This window comes from Limulus polyphemus, unplaced genomic scaffold (assembly GCF_000517525.1).
Source record: "Limulus polyphemus unplaced genomic scaffold, Limulus_polyphemus-2.1.2 Scaffold1706, whole genome shotgun sequence".
Lineage (NCBI taxonomy): Eukaryota > Metazoa > Arthropoda > Merostomata > Xiphosura > Limulidae > Limulus > Limulus polyphemus.
The window spans coordinates 187,122-207,610 of record NW_013667316.1 but is presented as its reverse complement, the minus strand read 5'-3'; the positions used below and the strand labels follow the sequence as shown (position 1 = coordinate 207,610).

The 20,489-nt window shown below is 32.1% G+C and overlaps 1 protein-coding gene and 1 long non-coding RNA gene across 2 annotated transcripts in view; one reads left to right on the top strand and one right to left on the bottom strand.

Moving 5' to 3' along the window:
• The first annotated feature begins 2,805 nt into the window (after nucleotides 1-2,805).
• LOC111087071 lies at nucleotides 2,806-3,184 on the top strand. The gene is made up of 2 exons (XR_002611795.1): nucleotides 2,806-2,862; nucleotides 3,140-3,184. It is a non-coding gene; the product is annotated as an uncharacterized LOC111087071 (long non-coding RNA).
• The window catches only part of LOC106464637 (kinesin-like protein KIF12), a gene marked incomplete at its 3' end in the record, with an annotated part of 31,077 nt that continues 13,772 nt past the window's right edge, over nucleotides 3,185-20,489 (bottom strand). The window contains exons 3-16 of the mRNA XM_022392382.1: nucleotides 18,287-18,365; nucleotides 16,881-17,008; nucleotides 16,315-16,384; nucleotides 15,456-15,590; nucleotides 11,856-11,988; nucleotides 9,268-9,510; nucleotides 8,943-9,061; nucleotides 8,663-8,767; nucleotides 8,105-8,185; nucleotides 6,781-6,844; nucleotides 5,648-5,732; nucleotides 4,476-4,583; nucleotides 4,079-4,205; nucleotides 3,185-3,235 (exon numbers count right to left, since the gene is read on the bottom strand). Of these exons, the coding sequence (XP_022248090.1) occupies nucleotides 3,185-3,235; nucleotides 4,079-4,205; nucleotides 4,476-4,583; nucleotides 5,648-5,732; nucleotides 6,781-6,844; nucleotides 8,105-8,185; nucleotides 8,663-8,767; nucleotides 8,943-9,061; nucleotides 9,268-9,510; nucleotides 11,856-11,988; nucleotides 15,456-15,590; nucleotides 16,315-16,384; nucleotides 16,881-17,008; nucleotides 18,287-18,365 (1,528 nt within the window). The remainder of the gene's footprint in view (nucleotides 3,236-4,078; nucleotides 4,206-4,475; nucleotides 4,584-5,647; nucleotides 5,733-6,780; nucleotides 6,845-8,104; nucleotides 8,186-8,662; nucleotides 8,768-8,942; nucleotides 9,062-9,267; nucleotides 9,511-11,855; nucleotides 11,989-15,455; nucleotides 15,591-16,314; nucleotides 16,385-16,880; nucleotides 17,009-18,286; nucleotides 18,366-20,489) is intronic.

The window sequence follows — 20,489 nt, the reverse complement described above, 5'->3', positions numbered from 1 at the left end:
TAGGCGAATCTCCTCTCCTACACTATATCATGGATATCCCAGTAGGTGTATCATAGGCGAATCTCCTCTCCTACACTATATCATGGACATCCCAGCAGGTGTATGACAGGTGAATCTTCTCACTTACACTATATCATGGATATCCCAGTAGGTGTATGACAGGTGAATCTTCTCACCTACACTATATCATGGATATACCAGTAGGTGTGGATATTATTAAAAGAAAAACAAGTGTGATGCAATATATAGTCAGTTCAGAGTGAGAAACTGTATGCAGGATTGTGCATCTGAAAGTCTATGGTTCGCGTCCCAATGTCGCAAGATTGCGCTTTTTGAACTTTGGGATCGTGGGTACATTATAAGAGTGTTGGTCAAATCCAACTATTCGATTAGAGTAGCCCAAGAGTTGGCGGTGGGTGCTGTTAACCAGCTGCCTTTCCTCTAATCTATTAAGTGACACTCGAGGATAGTTAGCGCAGATAATCATTTGTGTAACTTTTCAATAATACCCGAAACGAAGAAGCTAAATTCTAAACAATCTAAAAATTACGAACAATATGCAAAAGTAAATTCCTAACGTACGAAAGTAATTATGATCCATTTAGGCACTGTTCCTTATCGTACAAGGCATATTACATCATAAAAACAATGGTATCAAATACTTAACTGTTATAAATATTGTACGATAGGGGAATTTCCTCTCCTACACTATATCACGGATATCCCAGTAGGTTTTTGATAGGCGAATCTCCTCTCCTACACTATATCATGGATATACCAGTAGGTTTACGATAGGCGAATCTCCTCTCCTACACTATATCATGAATATCCCAGTCGGTGTATGATAGATGAATCTTCTCTTCTACACTATATCATGGATATCCCAGTAGGTGTATGATAGGCGAATCTCCTCTCCTACACTATATCATGGATATCCCAGTAGGTGTATGAAAGATGAATCTTCTCTGCTACACTATATCATGGATATCCCAGTAGGTGTATCATAGGCGAATCTCCTCTCCTACACCATATCATGGATATCCCAGTAATTCTACCAAATTCGCTTCGTACTTACATCTGTAGGAGCATTATTTGAGTGACATCCAATCCTGCTATTCGGTTAAGAAAAGCCACTTCAGGCCTTCCCTTGGTCTGCAGTTTAAAATTATGAAGGGATCTCTACTCGAAATCTGCGGATCCAGGTTCGAATCGCATCACCAAATACGATCGCCTTTCAGCCACGGGGATGTTATAATGTGACGGTCAATCCCAATATTTGATGGGAGTAGCCCAAGAGTTGGCGGTGGATGGTGCTGACTAGCTTCTTTCCCTCTAGTCTATCACATCTAAATTAGAAACGATTTAACGACTAGCTTTGAGCGAAATTCAACAAACAAGTAAATCAAAATTAGGGAGTATTACGCTTGAACTACAGGATCTTTTGACCTGTTAGTTTAGTACATTATGTGGTTCAGCCGAACAAACAAAGAGACAGCGACCAGCTAATAGGTATCTTAGCTATAAACAAACACCAAACAGTAAAATTCATAATTATAAATTATTTTTTGGGTGAAAACTTCATTTTCACTGATATGTTTCGAATTGTTCCAGTGTGACAAAATTCATAATAAATATCAGTGGCGTCTCGAACTTGAAACCCTTGGATTCTCAATCCGATATGCTAACTACCAGGTCACGCTTGGGCAATTATCTGTCATATTATATATTCAAAAATGTCAGTTCAATCTAGCTCCCCAGTGGCACAGCGGTATGTCTGCGGACTTACAATGCTAGAATCCGAATTTCGATAGCCGTGGTGGGCAGAGCACAGATAACCCATTGTGTAGCTTTATGTTTAATTACAAACAAAACAAACAATTCAATCTAATACAACATAAAGTTTATTTCTACTTTAATGGAACAACAATATCATAAGGAAAAAGTTTCAACCCTTTCAAGTCAAAGAAAAAGAAGGAACTCTTGGGGGAGTGGTATTCCTCGAAATGTAGGCCAAGGAAACAGGAAAACTCCTTTATCCAGCCCAGCCAGTACCAAAAGCAGGAAGAGTGACGAAAATCAGCCCCCAGAACAGAAAAAACTCCCACCATTGTTTTCCAAGCTTTTTCCTAGAGGAAATAAAAAGAATGAAACGAAAACAGGGCCTACTAAAGCCACTAGACTGGAAGGAAGTACGTATTAATAAACTGATAAATTATGGATTTTTTCTTTTAATTTTCTCTAACTTTAACGCCAAGTCATGGAGCTATTGGTACAGAATATTCACCAAGGCTATAAGACTATTGTTTTTTAATCAACTAACAATTTTCTTATATTTAAAAATTGATCTTAATCCAAAGAGGTAGGTATGAATTTAATATTCCTTGCAGAAAACCGAGCAAAAAAAAGTGGATAATATCTTCGTTATGGAGATTTCAAACCTGAGGTATTGCTAAGTAAAATGACAATGTTCTAGTCATGGATTAACAAATAAACATGTTGTATCTTTTTACTAAAAAAATTCATCTAATCTGTAAAAAAATACGATAAGAAGTCAACTTTCACAATTAAGATTTACAGAAGCCAGATGCAACATATATAATAACTAAATTATGATACGAACTATTTGTTATGTTCAGTTTAAACTTGTCTTTTAATAAGGTATTGCGAAGTATTACTTATTAGAGAAGCTTGTCAACATAAATGAAATATATTATATTGAAGGTAGATGCACAAAACCGTGTAATGTAATCTAAAATATAGTTTTGATTCACTATTATGAAACAACAATCCAACAAAAGTTAGACTAAAGAGGACCAGACTCCAACAAGCTGTGACTCCATCTAAACGGAACAGTGGGAAAAGGTAAGGGTTGAGAGTAGTAGTATTATCTTTAAACATATAAAAAAGCAATAAAAAATTATTTTAAAAGTTTACACTATTACAGACTTATTAGACCACAAAACATTTTTTTTAATACTAATAACCTGTTAAAATTAAAACATATATTTCAGTTCATTCGGAGATTAATTTACATCATTTAGGCCATATAAGCACATTCGATTATCTATAACTGTAATTATCGTATTATAACCTACATTTTTTATGCACATTTAAGTTAAAAGTCTGGTGTTTTTAATAGCCTTACAGATCTTGCTGAAAACCAGGAGGACACATACTCAGCTACGTGTGGTGGTTTTCTTTCGCCATTGGAAGAGCCAGGTTTCTCAGCTTCTCTCTTCTCAAATTAATAAACACGTTTAAATAAATAATCAACATTACAAAATAATGAGTGAATATTTGATTGAATTGTTCCGAAGCTATTAATGTTGAAAACAAAAACTACTGATTTCGAAAATTTAAAATAATGAAAACCATTTTCACGACTTACTGTGTTTTTTCTCGACTATTTATCAAGCAGTGTATATTCAACAATGCAGAGTAGTGTAAATCATAAACCTGTTATACCAGAAAAAACGACGACAGAATTTTATAGGAATAGTCACAACGGTATCTATAATATTTAAAAGATACAATGTTATGACGTGCTTTAACTAACTTGTATGATTTTTACTTTAAAATATTAGATAAAATCAAGTTGGTTTAGCTTCACATGCTTTTACGTATTTTTTGTGCAGGATTACTCGCCATAGGATTCTATTTGCTATCTATCCTCAGATGTTTTGACTTGGACGAGATTAGCCTTCCGCAGGAAAATCATTGATCCATGTAATTAGAAAAGAGTCAAAAATGGCAACTAGTTACCACCAGAATAAATATTCTGTTAAATTTTATATCAATCAAAAATGTATAAACTTGTCATTTGTAAAACGCATGCAAATGCGATAACAAATATGATAAAATACAACTATGTAGCCATAAAAATTAAGCTAATGCAACATGTTAGCATCATGCAATACTTAACAAGTATCCGCTAATATGGTGTGGCGAATTTTGTGGGTTATTCATCTGTGAAATTACACCAATTCACATAAAAATTATCTACATATAAAATAAAAACTTCTGGTAAGCCAGTTCAACAAACGTATATAAAAAGATAAAAACTTTAGACTCTACTCACCTCCTTGCTAATATTGGCTAACGACTTCCACAATCCAGAGTTTCCAAAACTCATAGCAGAAGACATTGTTGAGTCAGATCGGGGATTTTGTCGGCACTCTTCATGTGTCGGAGATCGAACCAAACCTCTAACGACAAGAATGTTAGTTTACTATGATATAGAAACTACAACGAACTGATGTATAAATGAAATTTATTGATCGCTATATACCAAGAAAGTTACTTGAAACAAACCTATTCTATGACCAGGCAATAATCATCCGAGTATATATATGGACAGTTGATTTTAAGACAGAAAAATTGCAATAAATATCCGAAGACAATCCATTTCAAAACATTTAGTTGATTAGCTAATATTATGTTCTTTTAACGTGACAATAAAAATCCAACAGACTCACTGTTCCATATCAGCTAGCTTCTTCATGAGACGTTCATTCTCCTTACAAACTAACTCATGGTCGCGTATCAACAACTCTCGCATTTGATGAAGTTGAGCATTTTCTGCCCTGTAGAAAATAGTTATTTTACTATCAACTGTGGGATAATATCGTGGTCGCTGCTATTTGTGCCTGATTACTAGCCAGAATGTGTATTACAAGTAGAGTTTTATCACTTATAGTCATTATAAATGTTGTGTATACATCATTTGCAATATGTTGATAGAATATAATTTTTTTCTCACTAATTTATAACTTTGCAATAGCAGTAACTTATGGTATAAATTCTTATGGAGATTACACGTTTGCATTACGAATGCTCATTCTGAGATCAAAGACAACATTGATTAGCTAACAATCCAGTTCTTAGACATATCTATTCTTGTATCGATTGGATACTCTTATCGAATCTGTCAGTCAGTGAAAGAGTCATGTGATAAATCTGTCATCCAGTAAGACCTATATGAAGAGGTTTTCAACCACTAAAAGAGTCACGTGACGAATCTGTCAACCAATAAAAGAGTCATATGAAGAATCTGTCAGTCAGTGAAAGAATCATATAGAGAATATGTGAATCAGCGAAAAAGTGGGATGATGAACCTGTCAGCCAGTGAAACAGTCGTATGAAAAATCTTCCAGCCAATGAAAGAGTCGTATGAAAAATCTGCCAGCCAATGAAAAAGTCATATGATGAATCTGTCAGCCAACGAAAGATTCATGTAATGAATCTTTCAACCAATGAAAGAGACATATGAATAATCTGTTAGTCAGTGAAAGAGTCATGTAAAGAATCTATCAACCAGTGAGAGTCATGTGAGAAACCTACTAGTCAGTGAAAGAGTCATATGAGGAAGAGAAGAAGGATCTGGAATAAAGTGGTGTTTATGTAGTTGATTTTCAAATTCTTGAATCGCAACAACAAGAAAAATAAATGTAATATTATCGATTTGCAAAGAACATTTTATTTCAAGTAAACAAAGTTATCAAATTTTTTAAAGTTCTATTCATAATTTTTTTATTACTGAATCTAAGGCCTTTGAATGAACAATACATCATTGTCGTTCTCACATATGCGTATTGGTTTTTAATGTAACATTATAATCAAAGTTAGCCAAACTAAAACATGGATTTACCTGAGATTTTCATTTTCTTGCATGTAATTGTTAACCATGGTAGTTAGATCTTTTTCTAATTCTTTTTGATTTCCTGTATTACCATCTGGGAAGAAAATAATTATTGTTTCTTTCAGTAAAATACAGAAAAAGGTAATGCAGAAATATTTTAATGTCTACCTTAAAAACCAAACCAGGAAATAATATAAAAATATGGTTATCTTGTGTTACCTCGTGTTGTTTACATAGTGTATTAGATGATTTAGATAATTTATCAATAATCAAAGATGATTTTCTTATACATTATTAACGTTATTAGCAGGATATTATAAAGTGGCATCAACTATCGATATATTATATCTTTCTAGGATATAAAAAAGTATTCATTTATGTGTTTTTTTCGTATATTTCCTTATACTTAAGATAGCTTTCTTAAAATAAATAGACAAAAAAGAATTTAAAAAAGCAGAAGCTTATGACACATTTTGACCGACTTACCATCTGTTTTTGTTATCATAACATTAACTAGCCTGCGTCAGAAAAGAAACTATAAAATAGCGAAAAACGAATGCTATTTATTTTATTTTTACTTGTACAAAATGTCTTATGAAATATTAATAATATAAGTGAAAATAAAGTACCTTTTATCTTTTAGAATCGAGTTTACATCTAGAAGAAATAGAATTACAAGTACAAGATTTAGTCTTATAACAAGAAAGTTAAGCCTTACTTATAGAAGGCTTAAAGTTAAATCTACAACAGTACAAGAACCATCTTGGAAATGGAAATAATAATAATAGACAATCACAACTACAGATGAATGCATCAACTCTACGTCTAAAAGAGTTAGGCTACGTACAGATGAGTTGACTTCACATTTAGAAAACTATTTTAAAACCTACATGCATCGATTTAACATTTAAAACGATATATTTCAAACATACAAATACTGTTTCTTTAAAATCTAGATGAGTTGGCTTGAAAACTAAATCAGCTGAATTCACTTGTATCCACCTGACGATGAGAAACGTAGATTTTAAAACTAAAATAATTTTTTATCATAAAGTTATTACTTCTTTTATCTGTAGAAAATTTAATTAAAATCGACTGAAGCTTTAACATTGAAAAATGATCTTAGAAGTAAAAAAACTTACCTTCAACTGTGATTTCTCGTCCTCCTTGGTTCATAATAACATTTATCCCGTTCACCAAATTTGTCTGTAAAAATGTATATAACTAAATATTATATTGTTATTAGTTTAGAACAATAACATTATTTAATCTTATTGTTGAAGCTCTAAATCAGATTTACGTATTGAATATTTTTTTTATAATGCAGGAATTGATGTCGACAGACACCTGACAACTAAATAAGCGTAAGTAATAAATGTAAGTGGCTGTTTCATTGTTTTTGTTCTATAACATTTGTGTGATATTAATAATTAAAAACACTATGTTCAGGCATTGCTCCTTCAAATTAGTCTGAGATTTTAATAATTAAGATATAATAATTTCCATTTAGTTACATTTGAATCTTAATACTAATTGCTAAGATTTTCTGAGGGTCTGGTACGTAATAACAAGGATATTGGCTTCTAGAAAATGTACAACTGTTTTGTTTTTTTTCATAACATAATGCGTATTGAATCATCTGTGGCAAAGCTGCAGATCCCTAAGTTATTTCCAATATCAGGGATTAATCGCAATAATTCTACTGCTCCGTTTAGAAAAAATACATATTCCAGTTTTTTCAGTAAATAATTATTAAAGCCCATATTTGAATAAAAAGGAACAAAGATATACCTAAAACCCTCTTCACCCACATCATTGAACTGGAATCAGTTTATCTAACAAAAGTATCCAGAAATATTTCAACTTAATCTATAACTACTGAGTATAACTTGTTTAATCTAAACGAAACAAAACTTAACACCATAGATTTTTACTCCTGCAAAGTTTGAGTTTATGATAAAATTCTTAAATTGATGTGAATTTTAGAAGATATTACTATCACTAATCTTTGCAAGCCCTCTTAGTTTTACCTTTCAAATTTTTCACTGCCATGAGCACGTACAAGTTCCCCTCTAAAACACTGCCATGGGCACCACATGACCCCATCTAGAACAATGCCATGGGCATTTATATGTTCTCCTCTAGAACACTGCAATGGAAGTTTTGAATTTTGAGTCATCATGAAGAAGGGACTCAAATTCCCATTCACAATTCTCAGAGTTTCAGATTTCAGATAAGTAATGAATTATTATAACATGTATCTTAGTGTTTTTATAGTGTATCTAAAAATAAACGCGGTATTCTGAGAGCTGGTGACCTATAAAAATGGGATTGAAAGATTAAAAGAAAGTGTTTTATGTGTTATATATCGACTACATTTATTATACTGATTTACTGCAGTAAGTTCTCATAATCGTACATTTATTACTGACTAAATACCAACAATTTCAATGAGTACAAAATTACCTGTTGTCTTAAGTAAGTATTTTCCATTCTTAGAAGTTTCACTTCTCTTTTCAGACTCATGATCAATTGTTCTCTGGGATCCTGATAGACAAAGTATGGATCATAATAGAATATGTTAATTATGAGTTATATAATTTGATTATTAGTTGTTCTTATGATCAAAAAACTTTTGAAATCGTCCCAGTGTAACGTAAAATGTTTATTCATATCAAAATAAAGAGTCAGAGCTGTCATACACTGTTTATTTGTAATGAAATGCAGGGTTAAATCTATCGTAAACTGTTTACTTTTAATAAAACGTGAAATGAAATTTGTCATAAATTATTAATTCGTGACAAAAAGTCTTTATAGCTCATTACATATGCAGAATAGAATATTTAGTTTGAAATATGAATATCTGAATATCCACTTTTATGTAGTGTAATACAAGTTATGGGTTTTTAAAAACAAATGTCTAATATGTTTCAGATATATCATACCATAGTAAGTGAATTTTAAAACATAACAATGCTTTTCTAATTTTTTCAATTACATATTTCAATACAACTGCTTACTTACCATCCTCACAATGGGTTTGGTTTTGATTCGCTTAGCTCGGGAAGCATATCGAAGGGTGCTGATGGTTTCTGGTGCATTAGTTCTACTGGGAGAAACACAAGCGATCTACAGAACACGAAGAGCTGTGTTAAGTTGCTATCAGAAATATGCATTAACAGAAAATGATAAATAAACTTATAAGCTGGTACTGAGAGGAATAGATTAGAAATACAATTGATTGATTAGTGTTTTACTCATATCAAACCAGTCTAAAAAATGGTAAAAGAAGAAGAAAACATACCATAAGGGCCATTCCTCCACCGCCAAGACTTTCCGCCAAAAGTTTGGTTAAACAGCTGTCTCTGTACGGTATGTGTCCACTTCTTTTTCTTGGATCAGCCAAAGCCGATATACAATTCCCTAAAACAATTAAACGTTTTCAAATGAGAGAATATTAGCTGACATACAGAATAATCTTGACTTTTAAAAACATTCTCGCAAGCTATAAGATGTTTTACTATACTGACTGTTATGTTGGTATCCTAGAAGGTTTTTTTGATAAGCCAAAACTAGTAAAATTTTGTCAATTTTATTGTCCTCTAAATATCATATAGATAGTTGCTTACCAAGAACTAACAGAGATTTATTGATGTTGTTGGCCTCCACCAAAGTTTCTCCTTTACTGTTGGTTTTCTTGGTTTTTTCAGAGCCTGCGAGGTCTACAAGAGACAACTTGCCTTGTCTACGGATGAAGGTGTGTGGATCATCAAGGTCTCGAGTCTCTGCTGTTAGTGTCAGCACTAGAAGAGTGTGGCTCCGGCTGGAATGCTCGTTCATGTTGTGACTTCGTACTTGTCGGTTTTTCTTTCCTAAAGAAAACAAAAGTACGGATTATGGAGGGCATTAGGAAATATACAAGATCCTGAAATAATTTTAGTATAAAGGTCACTAAGCACACATAGTTGTTTCATGTACAAAATTCGTGAAATGTTACTCTCTCTCTTTTTTTTTTTTTTTTGCTATCGTTCAAAAGTTAAAATGGGTACCAAACAGTTAGAACAATGATTTTTGAGCCCCCCAGTAGCACAGCGGTATTGTCTGCGGACTTACAACGCTAGAAACGGGGTTTCGATACCCGTGGTGGGCAGAGCACAGATAGCCCTTGTGTAGCTTTGTGCATAATTAAAAACAAACAAACAAACAATGATTTTTGAAAGCAAAATCACACAGATGGAAAGCACCGGCTAGAATAACTTTGAAAATAATAGTTTTAATAGCTTGTTCCAAGTCAGTCTTTCAAACAACTATTTTAAAATAGAGTCAAAAGAAGTATATTGATAAAATATTTGTTAAGGAAACAGTTTGAAAATACTTGTCAAAATAAACTATTTTTCTACGAACTATTTCAAACAACACGGTTTAAAATTTATAAAAAAATGTTTTTGTGAAAACAATAAAATGTGTAATAAAAAGTTATTTAATTTATTTAAGTTCACTGGAGTTTGTTATAGGAAAGGCGTACTTTTAGTGTTCTGTAAATTAAATAAAATCGTAACACAGGAAAAACGTTTAGTTCTGTGAGACTTACATATATATAACAAAACAGCTACAATAAAATGATACAAATTTTAACAAATATCCAATACTTGTTAACAAGTTTAACGCAATGAAACGTAACCTATTAGCTCAATAATAAAACTTTCCTTAAGGTTACCGTGCTGGGCTGTGTATTGGAAGGTTCAAGTTTCGACCTGTAATGCTATTGAACACGCTACACAATTTGATCTGTGGACCCATTAGAAAAGTGCCAGTCAATCATGTTGTTTGGTTCAAAGTCAAAACCGTTTTGGCAGTGGGTGCTACTGACTGGCTGCCTTTTACCTTGGGCGTATCTCTTTTTTTGGTAATTATTCTGTATTAAGGTTGATTTTTGCAGGTTTTCTAGGTACATTAGCTACAAAATTTAGTGGCTTCATTATCTATTTCAGATTGTATGAATATATATATCAGTCATTCGAGCCCATGATTTCTAGAGTTCTTCAGTCTATTCAACCCTGTACATCTCTAGAAAATCCATACACACACACACTACCTTACACAACCCATTTATTTCTACTGAAATATATATATATAATCAGTTAAAACCACCTGAATTCTCCATTTATACCCCTATTTTTATGACTATGCAACCCAATCAGAACTACAAATCTTTCTACATATAAACGGTAAAAATAATTTAATAAGCACACAATAATATATATTAAAAAGTATAGGATGAATTCATCATTACTCAAAGAGGAAAATTCAAAAGCTGTCATAGGATCACAGGGAAAACAGCCTTAAAAGTACTGAAGATGAAAATAAGAAGCAACTTTATATAAGACTAGTGTAAAAGCCCGTTAAATATGATGAGAAACCACTGGAAAACAAATATATTCCGTATAAAACTGGCAAATACACAAAAGAAATATAAAATTTCCTTTCCCAGTAACATGCTACATATTGCTCTTCAATCCACTACATATAACTGATCAAACATTCTACATACTGGTACCTTTGTATAAAAGATTAAAACATACGATGACCATATGATTGCATACACACCTGTTCTTCTTTATGAGGAAAAGTCGTCCTCTTTCCTACAGATAATTGGTATCTTCAGTCTGTTTTAACAAGGCTTTTTTGTAATAATTCCCAAGCATAGATTTCCGCTAATTTTTGACTTATTTTTCACAGACGTCAATAGGGTGCCAATGCACTTCCGTGTCTTCGACCATGGAAGTCTTCCCGACTTTTCTATTTTGATCCTACCTAGCTTGACATCATAATGATGTGGATGATGTGATGCCACACACACACATAACGCCATGCCTGATCTGGTCCTGGGAACTCTCTCCTTGAGAGACTTTTATATAGCAGAAAAAGTGCCGAAATTTAGGAGCTATTTACGCTTATGTTCAAGATTAAATTCAACTAAATTGGAACGGGCAATCAAAAGAGAACGTATTATAGGAGAAAAACATGGAATTGGATTCGTGAACTCACAAAATTTGGAGAAATCGAGCGTGACCGACCGTCACTTGGCTTTTACATTTATTGATAACAGTCTTTTATAAACTGGTGAGAATCCAGCTTTATTTCGATCTAGAGGAATCAAATAATTCATATTACACACTAAGTACATTTCTGTTTCTAATTAAGATAGATATCTTACCCTCTTCTAAAACTCCTTGGAGGTCACCTTCATCTTCGCATTCTACAGCAAACAAGTTTTCTGCATAAAAACCTTTGTCTTTAGACCATCTCACAGGTAGATGTTTTGGAGAAGGATTCAGCAGATCTAAGACCTAGAGTTTTATTTAGTATTAATTGATTAATATCATGTCTGTTTAATCTAAAATTAACGTTTCAGGGCTTGTATATTAATATTAGATGGATTAAACTTACCGATTGAAAATTATTTCAACGATCCAAGTCTCGAAGATGCACACTAGCTTCTCAAAATATATTTTACTGGAAATAATAAACTCAACAGCATAAGATGCTACGATAAGTATTTAGCACGTATTCTTTTTTGCTGAAGTCAAATTATAAATCAAAAACGTGCAAGTGTATCAATAGATGGTTAGATTTGACATCTAGGATCTGGAGGATTCGAAATATCTGGTTAAAATGTGCTGTTTGTTTTTTCAGTGAATTCACAAATAAACTAAAATGTTTAATATTAGAAATATGTAAATCCTGTATTAAAGTTTAGACATAGGCCAGCCACCCGCACTATGATACCATTAGGAAAACTCTGTGTTAACAATATTCTTAATTTTTTTCCAAGGACAATAAAACGTTATACAAGTATTGGACATGGTGGATTTAACTACCATTACCTATGGGTAATTTTATCATTGCTAGAAGTATATTAATGAATGGTAGAAACTGATATAAAGTATAAACTTATAACATGAAGCTACATAAATGGATAAGAACCATTCGTTCAACCAAATGTGCTAATGTTTCTTGATGGTAATAAAGAAACATTTGCTAATTGCATATAAATACTTCATAAAATCCTAAAAAAAGCAGAAACCCAATGTTGCAGGTGCAGGGTGTAAACATATTCAGGGACTCTGACACTTGGACGGGTAGTCAGTTCCTGGTCAAGGGCGACAATATATTAGTTGCACATAGCAACTCGTCATATAGCCCTTGCATCACAGCAGGTTTTATGACTAGCCATGATCATCATTGAAGGATATCTTCCAGCTGAAAGAAGCTCAACAATCACCATGGCTCACAGTTTTTACTCATGGGTGTCCACTGTTTCATCTGCAGTTCTTCTTGGCTGGTCATGGGTGGTTTTGGTCAGATTTGAAGCTGTGATACTCTGACTGTAGACAGCCTGGGAGTCCTGTAGAGATCTCCTCAAGGGTTCCTGCACTCACCATTCCTCCTCAATGATTCTCAGTTGTCCATACTTCTTTTGGACAAGATTGATCCTCGAGAACAAGATTTGATCTACTGATCTGGGCCAACCAGATATCAGCTGAGTCTGTAGCTGTAGGTTGATCGATATTAGGGACCTTTGCAGCATCGGCAAAAGTCTTGTGTGCGGAAGAGGATTTTTTCTGGACTCATCATCTCTCTAATAGAACCATCTCTGTATAGAGACACATTACTTCTCTTGATAGAGCACTTCTATTTTAAGAATATGCCGTTCTTTCAGCCAGCAGCCTTACTTTAAACTCGTTTAAACTCAAGAGAGATCAAGTAAGGGTCAATATGCTCATTGGCAAAAACAGAAAGCTCTGCAATAAATCCTGTAGTAACAGTACCAAAATTTGTCTTTTCTACATATTTCGTAATATTCTAAAGTGAAAATGATTTCTGCTCGAGTATTAAATAGGTCTGCTTTATAATGGGATGATCTATCAGGAAAATTGTGAAGTAAATCTGAGTTTAGTTAAGCGACTGAGTTTTAAACTAAGAAAATACGCAGACTGGACACACGATGTAAAGTGAAACCCAATATTTATTACATATTCAAATCAAAGAAACCTCAGTGTCCATACTTGCATAGATGCTGGACAATCGTCGTCCTCAGGATCAGTGAATAAGTCAGCAACTTTTGTTTTTCGAGACTTTTGCTGTCAGCCGACTCACTTTAGAGACTTAGCAGAACTGATATGAATAAAATACTTCATATACACTAGTATTATATACTAGTATATAATGTCAGATTTACCTATAATCATACACGTTTTCACGTTCTGGTCGTTCTCATACAACGTCGTAAGAGCAACGTCTAGATATCTTCTACTTAGCCAGTGAAAAGCATTGCTATCATTTACCTGTTTTGCACAATTTGTGAAGTTGTAGCAATATCTCCTTGGATAAAGTAGAAAGGAAAAGGGTAACTAGAACGAAAACAACTCAGAAGTTTTCTAAATCATGTGTTTATGTGTAAACCGAATAGAATCAAAGGATTTTTTTGAAAATTCCTATCTTAATAAAAGAAAGTAGAAAACATATAGTATGCTTGCATACTACATACATATGAAAGATTTTTTTACCAAAAAGTTTCTCCAAATTCATTGCCTACCATATTCAAAGTAATTGAATTAGAAGTATTATTTTAGTTTTGTCAGCTGTCTAGGTTTGTTAGTTGTGCTCAGAAGATGTAAAAGTTATATTTAATTTCAATGCATTTGAAATAAATATTATCAAATGGTTTCAAATGTTAAATATTTTATTAATGCTCTTAGATTTCCTGAGAATATCAGTTTATTTTATGTTGTTAGATGAATGCTACATTTTCTCTTTCGGATCCTCCCTTTTCCTCATTTTACGGAGGTAAATCAATATGTATTTCTGGTTAGTTAAGACTTTACAAAATATATAAATAGTACGAACATACCTTTGTTATGTTTGATTAGTATATAAATTTTAACCTGTTATTTAACTATATCGTGTAAGTTCATACGTTTTTTTATGTGTTCTAATAAGGTTTGTCTAGCCATGATGAAAATACATTCACGCAACATAAGATGCCACTGTAGAGAGAGAGAACTGTTCCATTCACTTTTGTCTACTGTTAATACATATTCATACTATACAGGACACAATAAACTCCACCACACATACACACACACATCAAAATATTGGTATAACATCAACGTAGATAGAAGAACGTTAAAAAAGTACTTTAACGCGGACGAATGGTCTAGGCATCAGCTTTAACACTAGATTCGGATATACCTTTTTGTTATCTTAACATTATCCTAAAGTGTTAGGCTTGAACTATGTTTGCCATTTCGAGAAATGGATAATTGTCAGAAAGAAGTTATAGATCTAATTCCTAGAAGGATAAGAAGTGGATAATTTGCAGAACACACTTTCTAAACATTCCCAGTCTTTCTTCTACCTTCTTTATGTACCTTTCACACTTCTGTCTCTTTCTTGTGAATCCTTTTAGACACAATATTAAAACGTCGAGTTCTGAAGCTTAGAAATGATATCCTTTAAATTAAGAAATGTTTCTGCTAAATAGAAGCTGTATACTTTTCTGGAACACATTTTAGTATATTTGCATGTACTTGTTTTTAACCTGGATAAAAATAACGTTTGGAAAAGTTAATTTTTGAACTTATGAAAAGAGAATCACACACACTAGAGTTACTTAATATGTTAATATTCGTACTTCGTCTGACAATTTTTTAATTGTATATTGGAAATATTTCTGACGTAAACTTTCACCATCTGCTAGTACTATTCACTTGTCAAATATAATAAGTAATCATATGAACATAATCATACTCACGTGCTCGTTATAAATTTCTAAATAGGAAGCATGGATAACGAAATCCTCTGATTTCCTCTGTTTGATTCCTTCGTACAGGTAGGAGAATGCAAGATTAATAACACCAGGTTCATGGCTAATTCCTGCACCTTCTCCCTGGAATATTTAAATACTTGGACTCGTAGAGACGAAAATTACTGCATTAACGCCATTATAAAATAACATAACCTAGTTTCTAAGCAACCAGCAATATAAGCAATAACCTAAGCAATATAACATATTGTGTATATATATATATGTGTATTTTTATGTAAGTGGTCAACTACTACTCAGGAGGTCAGGTAGTGAATATAGCAAAACAGTAATTAGAATGCTTCTGGAAAATAGTAGAGAGTTTGCTTGAAAAGAAAAAGAAATGAGAAGCTATAGAATGTTTATATTCCTTCTAAACTCGTGAGATAACAATGACTTGATGTGACTCAAATGATCTAAATATGAATTTAACTTCATAACGTACAAGAGTTACAATTACTTAAGTAAAGTTGAACAAACTATATTAAACAACTTTACGAATAAAGTCGAGAATCCTGGCTTGTAGATTAAACTGAATGGATAATTTTAAGTTAGGTTCGAATGTCGTACAGCCAATCTCTCCAGCAGAAACCATACCGACGTACAAATCATTAATCATAATATATATATAACTGGTTATTTCATCACTGTGTGAATAATTATTTTCAGGTTTTAATGTAAACTTAGCATGCCATTGAAACTTAAAAATGACATGAAATTTTGCGGTTTAATATTATTGTCTATATTTTTTACAATAATTAAACCATATTTTTATTTGAAATATTTCCTTAATACAAATCTATCATACCTGTGGTCCTGTCAAAGTGTACGTTTTTCCTGCTCCAGTTTGTCCATAAGCCAAAACTGTACAAGCAAATCTGAAAATGACATCAGGGCAATTACTACAGACAATAAATGGTACTTTAAATAAAAAATGTAGAAACAATTAAACGTAAAACATAGAAAGTCTGTATGAAGTGTACACGTATTAATAACCAAACATACCGTCTCGCACAAAAACAACAGAAGTAAAATTTATACTTATAGTAAATTTTCCTTATTGAATAAGCATACAGAATGATAAGTTCATCTAAATTTGTTAGTCTAAAACCCATTATTAAAATATAAATGGTTATGTAACTGTAAAATTAGACAAAAACCTAAATACTTTTGCTTTATCATGTGCTTGTTAATAGCCGATTAAAAATTCTAAGTGAAAATATTTAATATTTAAGCTGTAATGATAAACTAGATAAACGTAAATGACGGTATATCGTAATACAACAAAGCATTTAAATAAAATTTCCTCGCTCAGATTTATTTTACTCCTTTGAAACAAGGAGCGCATGAAGAAACACATTTGTTTAACCTTACCCATCAAGAGCCATATCAACCAGCCTCTTAAGTCCTGAGAATTCAAAGACATCTTCTTGACTAGCTTCTGGCTCAAATACAACATTAAAGGTGTAAACACGAGAATGCCCATTGATCTGGTCATCAACCTATTACGAGAGAGTCATAAATGAGTCATTTTATGAGAAAATTTTGCAGAATGATTATGTTTATGTATAAACTACTAAAATTTAGTTGGCTGATAGAATAAACTAAATCTATGCAAACCCAATAAATATAATAGTAAAAATTTTCTTGTCAACGTTACCTACAATTTCTATTTATATGTTAATAAACTTTACCATAGAAAAACTGCTTTTTTAACAATAGCCAATAACTGCTTCTTATAAACCAGAACAAATATTTAATGCTTGTCATCCTATAATACAATATAATATAATAATATAAAACAATCATTGCTTGTTCCAATACAGCAACAATAACTTCCATCTCCAGTAACCAACACCTTTTTATATAATTCTAACATTTAGAATTCAACCATGTTTCTTATTTTCCAAAAGAGACAACTTATCTCTATGAAATATATCTATTTATCCAATCTATCATATAGTAAATAAAACGTTTCCGGAAGATAAGCATCCACTCTAAGTATTCTACACAAATAAAAACTTCCACCGAAAATTAGTCTTAGCTATCTATACAGGTAAGCTTTTACACAGTATAAAGTCATCCGGTGTTTTCATGTTGTCCCGCGGGGGTGAGCTGTAAGACAACGTAATCAGCCCATTTTGTAACTTTGTATTAAGAAAACATCAACAACATCCTTTCATGTAGTCTCTTATACACGAAAATGCACGAGACATACAGAAAGATTTTAAATACTAATTATATTTATGTTATTTATCCCAAAATATGTATAAAAGATTTACGAAATGTTTTATTCTCCTGTTTATTGGTTAAAATATCTTTATACTAACATTTATGCGGTACGTGATTAATCTGAGGCTTAATTTAAGTTCCACAGTATCCCTCGGTGGGACAGTTGTAAGTCTACCGACTTGTAACGCTAAAATCCAGCGTTCGATTTCCTACGGTGGATATAGCAGATAGCCCAGTGTGACTAGACTCTAAAATAAACAAGTTCCATAGGATATGCTGCTTGTCTCTTTTTTATATTGACATCAATTTTAAATACTCTTGAACGTATGCACCATTAATATAAAAATATAAGTGTATGTCTATACTAATTAAGTTTACAAGCATTGTTTTGATGAACTAATTAATGCTATTTAAAGCATATAAAACAATATTAAAGTGTATAAGACGATCAGTCCTAGAACATTATAAGACTAATATTCAACATGAGTACGGTCATCTATCGACTAGACCAAACATAGTGTATAAGATAAAGGCAAGTTTAGGGTTACCATGATCTGTCCTTCTCCTGGAAATTGTACAGCCTGGATGTCTTTCTTTCCAACTTCATGACTAGCTAAGGGACGAACTCTAAAGCATTTAGAAATTAATAATAATTATCATCAACTTATTATTATTATCATCATATTAAGATTTAAAAAAATGCTGTAAGTTTTCAAGAGTAATTTAAAAATAAGCCTTTGTTTCTATACTGTATAAATATCTGTAAAATATGAGAAACAATGACCAGTTATTTAACAGCAAGATTTCTGGAATATAATGTGCAAAAAAAAACACTTTATTGAAACCTAGGAAACAATCTGAATGGTAAATCTTGTAAGATACTGGAAATAATAAACCATTTACCACTAAACTCTACTGGGAATAATAAACCATTTACCACTAAACTCTACTGGGAATAATAAACCATTTACTACTAAACTCTACTGGAAATAATAAACCATTTACCACTAAACTCTACTGGAAATAATAAACCATTTACTACTAAACTCTACTGGAAATAATAAACCATTTACCACTAGACTCTACTGGAAATAATAAACCATTTACTACTAAACTCTACTGGAAATAATAAACCATTTACTACTAAACTCTACTGGAAATAATAAACCATTTACCACTAAACTCTACTGGAAATAATAAACCATTTACTACTAAACTCTACTGGAAATAATAAACCATTTACTACTAAACTCTACTGGAAATAATAAACCATTTACCACTAGACTCTACTGGAAAGAGGAATCAGCAAATTCTGTAAAATATTGAAAATAAGAAACAAGTAACTGTGTAAGGTATTATGACTAAGAAACATCAAATTTTGCAAGATATTAGAAACAGTAAACAGCCTTTTAACAGCAAACGCTGCTTCAGGTACCTCAATTTGTACAGCAGTTATCCAAGAAAAATAACCCACGGAAACTAGAACTCTAGATGAACTCATATAGTCAAACTAATTTGAAAAGTTTTGCTTATGCGAGCTCATTCGGCTTTTATAAAATCATAATAAACATCTAATTTTGTTAAAAATGACAATCGACATAAATCAACAGATCTTAAAATTGCTCATATAAACGTGAGAGACCGCTTGGAAGCAAAAAGTGCATTTTTATTCAGATTACAGTTTTGTCGCACAATCGAAAACATAATAGTGTTATCAATATATCATTCTCCTTTTGTTAATTATTCTCACCGTTCGAGTTGTAGTGACTAATGCAGTCATTTGCGTGTGCCAATATTTTGTATGTCTATGCAGTATTAATTTCTTCCTGTATGTGCATTCACGCATGTCAGGTTGAAGCTAAAACAATATCGATATCCGCCACTCTTTAAGCCATATAGACGTTGAACTGCTCAGGTTCGTGTCACGTTTCAAATATTCCAGGTACAAGGCATGCATAATACACGCAGAGAGGCGTACTCTCAACTGTATATGCATTTTCTAAATTAACTGTAATTTTTGTTTTTACTTCTGTATGAAAAGGTCAGTGTTCCCTTAAGCCTTAAAAATGACTTTTACTACTGAGTAGAGCAGGGTAATTTCATATTATATTTATAAATTATGATTTTTACGAAATGCATAACTGAGTTCTTTAAACTTTAGTTAAGGTATTTTTAAAGATTTTTGCTAAAGATAACTTTTGTCAATATTGTATGTTCCAAACGTCTATTTTAACGGCTTAAACATATAAACTGAGTTAACACGCATTCTAGGAAAACTGGTATGTTTATATCTAGTAGAATGTTTTGGCAAAAAATCTATCAAGTCCTAAAAACTCCTCATTAATTTGGAAAATGAGAGTAATAAAGGAAACTTAAAAAAAAAGTTGTTGTGTTTAGTACTTAAGGCATGTGAAAATAATGTGTTATAAATACAGGCTTTCTAATTTATATATAAAAATTCATACTATAAACAATGTACATTTTATTATTTAAAATACATTATAATTTCTACTGAACTAGCGATTGAAATTAGTACTCCAGACCATGGATTGAAGGTAATGTGTCCATGGTCAAACAAAGTAGCCATTTTGGCTCGTCAGCATTTATCATAATTCAGATAAAAGTAATTAATGATAAGATAACACTCATTTAAATGAAAATTTCATTCTGTTTATTTTGCGTGATATTTTGGGCACGTGCCCTTCGTAAGCAGTATATATATATATATATATATATATATATATATATATA